At 45.5% G+C, this 2,303-nt stretch overlaps 1 protein-coding gene across 1 annotated transcript; it reads left to right on the top strand.

Moving 5' to 3' along the window:
- Positions 1-534: 534 nt before the first annotated feature.
- Positions 535-1,453, top strand: LOC310948301 (uncharacterized protein; the record flags this gene model as incomplete). The annotated part of the gene is made up of 2 exons (XM_083915376.1): positions 535-1,317; positions 1,400-1,453. 2 exons carry the CDS (start codon positions 535-537, stop codon positions 1,451-1,453), a joined length of 837 nt encoding a protein of 278 aa, XP_083771502.1.
- Between the last annotated feature and the right edge of the window lie 850 nt (positions 1,454-2,303).

Below are 2,303 nucleotides of genomic sequence, written 5' to 3' on the forward strand. Positions count from 1 at the left end.
TCTTCATACTTTCCTATTATATTGTCCAGTGTCTTTGGCTTCACTCTTAAAAAGTGAATGCGGGAGAAATCAGATCATTGAAAACACCCGCTTTCCCTTAAACATGTGCAAAATGCATCTGGGATGCTGAAGGGACAAAAACCCAAAAAGCAAAAAACTGTTTATTGTTTTGAGCAGGAGTCAAAATTCACACTTCCACTCCTGTAGCTGCATTTTCCCAGACACAGAGGAGAGGGAGAGGTCCTGAGACAAGAGAAGAGTGTGTGTGTGTGTGTGTGTGTGTGTGTGTGTGTGTGTGTGTGTGTGTGTGTGTGTGTGTGTGTGTGTGTGTGTGTGTGTGTGTGTGTGTGTGTGTGTGTGTGTTCAGGGGCAGTGGCCTCTGCTTTAGACAGTGACGGTATGTGAGAATCTGCAGAGGTGTCACTTCACACCTCTGCGGCCTGCCCTGGACTTATAAACCAGTGCAAGAGAGCTGAGCAGCACTCACAGCCTGCCGGTCTCTCCAGTCGGACACACATATTCCCTTGGCACAACATGGATACCTCATCGGTCTCCCTGCTCAACTACGGCCTGCAGTACCAGTGGTGCTCCGACTCGGACCTCTCTAGCATCTCCTCATCAGAAACCCTCTCCCCGGTCCCCTCTATGGACTCCAGCCTCTCCCCTTCCTACCAGAGGCTGCCACAGTCAACTCCTAAGGCAGCTAAGACTGGATATTCCCAAACCCTCAAATCCTTACCCTGCTCCCTGTCTGGACGTGGCCGGAAGATGGGCCGAGCCCCCCGGATGCGCAGCAAGCAGAGGGAGAGCGCCAGCGAGAAGGAAAAGATGAGGATGAGGGATCTGACCAAGGCTCTGCATCATCTCAGGTCCTACCTTCCGCCCTCAGTGGCCCCCGCCGGACAGACCCTGACGAAGATAGAGACTCTTCGCCTCACCATCCGCTACATCTCCTACCTGTCGGCCCAGCTGGGCCTCAGCGAGGAGGTGCTGTTTCAGAGGAGGGAGCAAGGAGACACCTCGGCCAGTGACACCTCGTCACCTGACATCCTCAGCTACTTCCAGCACGGCTCCATGGGAGGACAGGAGGCCCAGCTGCAGAACCAGAGCCTGAACCAGAGCCTGTACCCAGCCCAGTGTCTCGGCCAGAACACCATGCTGTATTCTGGGAGCTGTAGTTTCGGAGTGGATGAATACGTTGAAGCTCCTCAGGGTGACATGAGCATGGATGGCATCCTTCAGTCACCTCCAGCAACACAGCCCTGCTATCAGGTTTGTGAACATTCACTCATCAAAATTATGTTTTACTCTCTATGTGTAGAAATCAAACAGTTTGCATCTTTTTTTTGTAAGATGTACAAAATGCTAATGAAATTTCCTATTGATGTTTTAAATACAGATGTGTGGGAAGGACTTCTACATGCCGCTGGTTCCCAGAGAGTACTGGGGTTAAACACCCCAACGCTGCACCAGCATCATCCAACAACAGACACAAACTACTTCTCTGCTTTTACTGCCTGACTGTGAAACATGTAATTTATTTGAAATGTATATGCTATTCTACATCTTATTTATTTTGTGAAATGTTCCATGTAAATATTGATATGTCCATCAACTATTTTTATATTTCTTTATACCACTATTTATAATAAAATATTAAAAATGTCTCATTCCTTGTCATCATTCGAAGCCTTGTTCCCACAATGCAATGCAGTACACTTTACCCTGACGTTGTACTTTTAGCTCCCAGTTTGGGAGTTTGGGGGCAGAAAGGAGCAGAGGAGGGAATGCTACAGAGCGCCCTCTGTTTGTCATGAACACACACTGGCACCTCATAAAACCAGCAGTAGCTTCAAATCTGGATGAAAACTGTTATCACTTTTATTAGGGATTGAGCTCTGTGCATACAAATACTAATATCTAAAAAAATTACATTAAAAAAGCAAGCCTCACTATCATTTTTTTAACGTTATATTATTACCCTTTATTTATTTAAGGTTCATATATTTTATATATTGGCATGTGTACTAAAAAGAACATTTTATTTTGTTTGTTTTTCTAAAAGAGGCTATAATTGATATCATTTTTACTTTGATAATGTATCAAATGACAATGTGATAGTTTGAAGCCTGTTAAAGGATGGGTTCCTAAATATATGTGTGGTCTGTCACACACAAATACAGCTGACAGACCATGGCCTGTCGAGGCGATATTTTATGCTGGTCAAAGTTCACCAAAGTTGAACTCAACATGAATTTGACTCCCACTGGAATACCGTTTGCACAGAATGGAAGTGAACGGGA

Source organism: Echiichthys vipera, assembly GCF_963691815.1.
Source record: "Echiichthys vipera genome assembly, chromosome: 1".
NCBI classification, from domain to species: Eukaryota; Metazoa; Chordata; class Actinopteri; order Perciformes; family Trachinidae; genus Echiichthys; species Echiichthys vipera.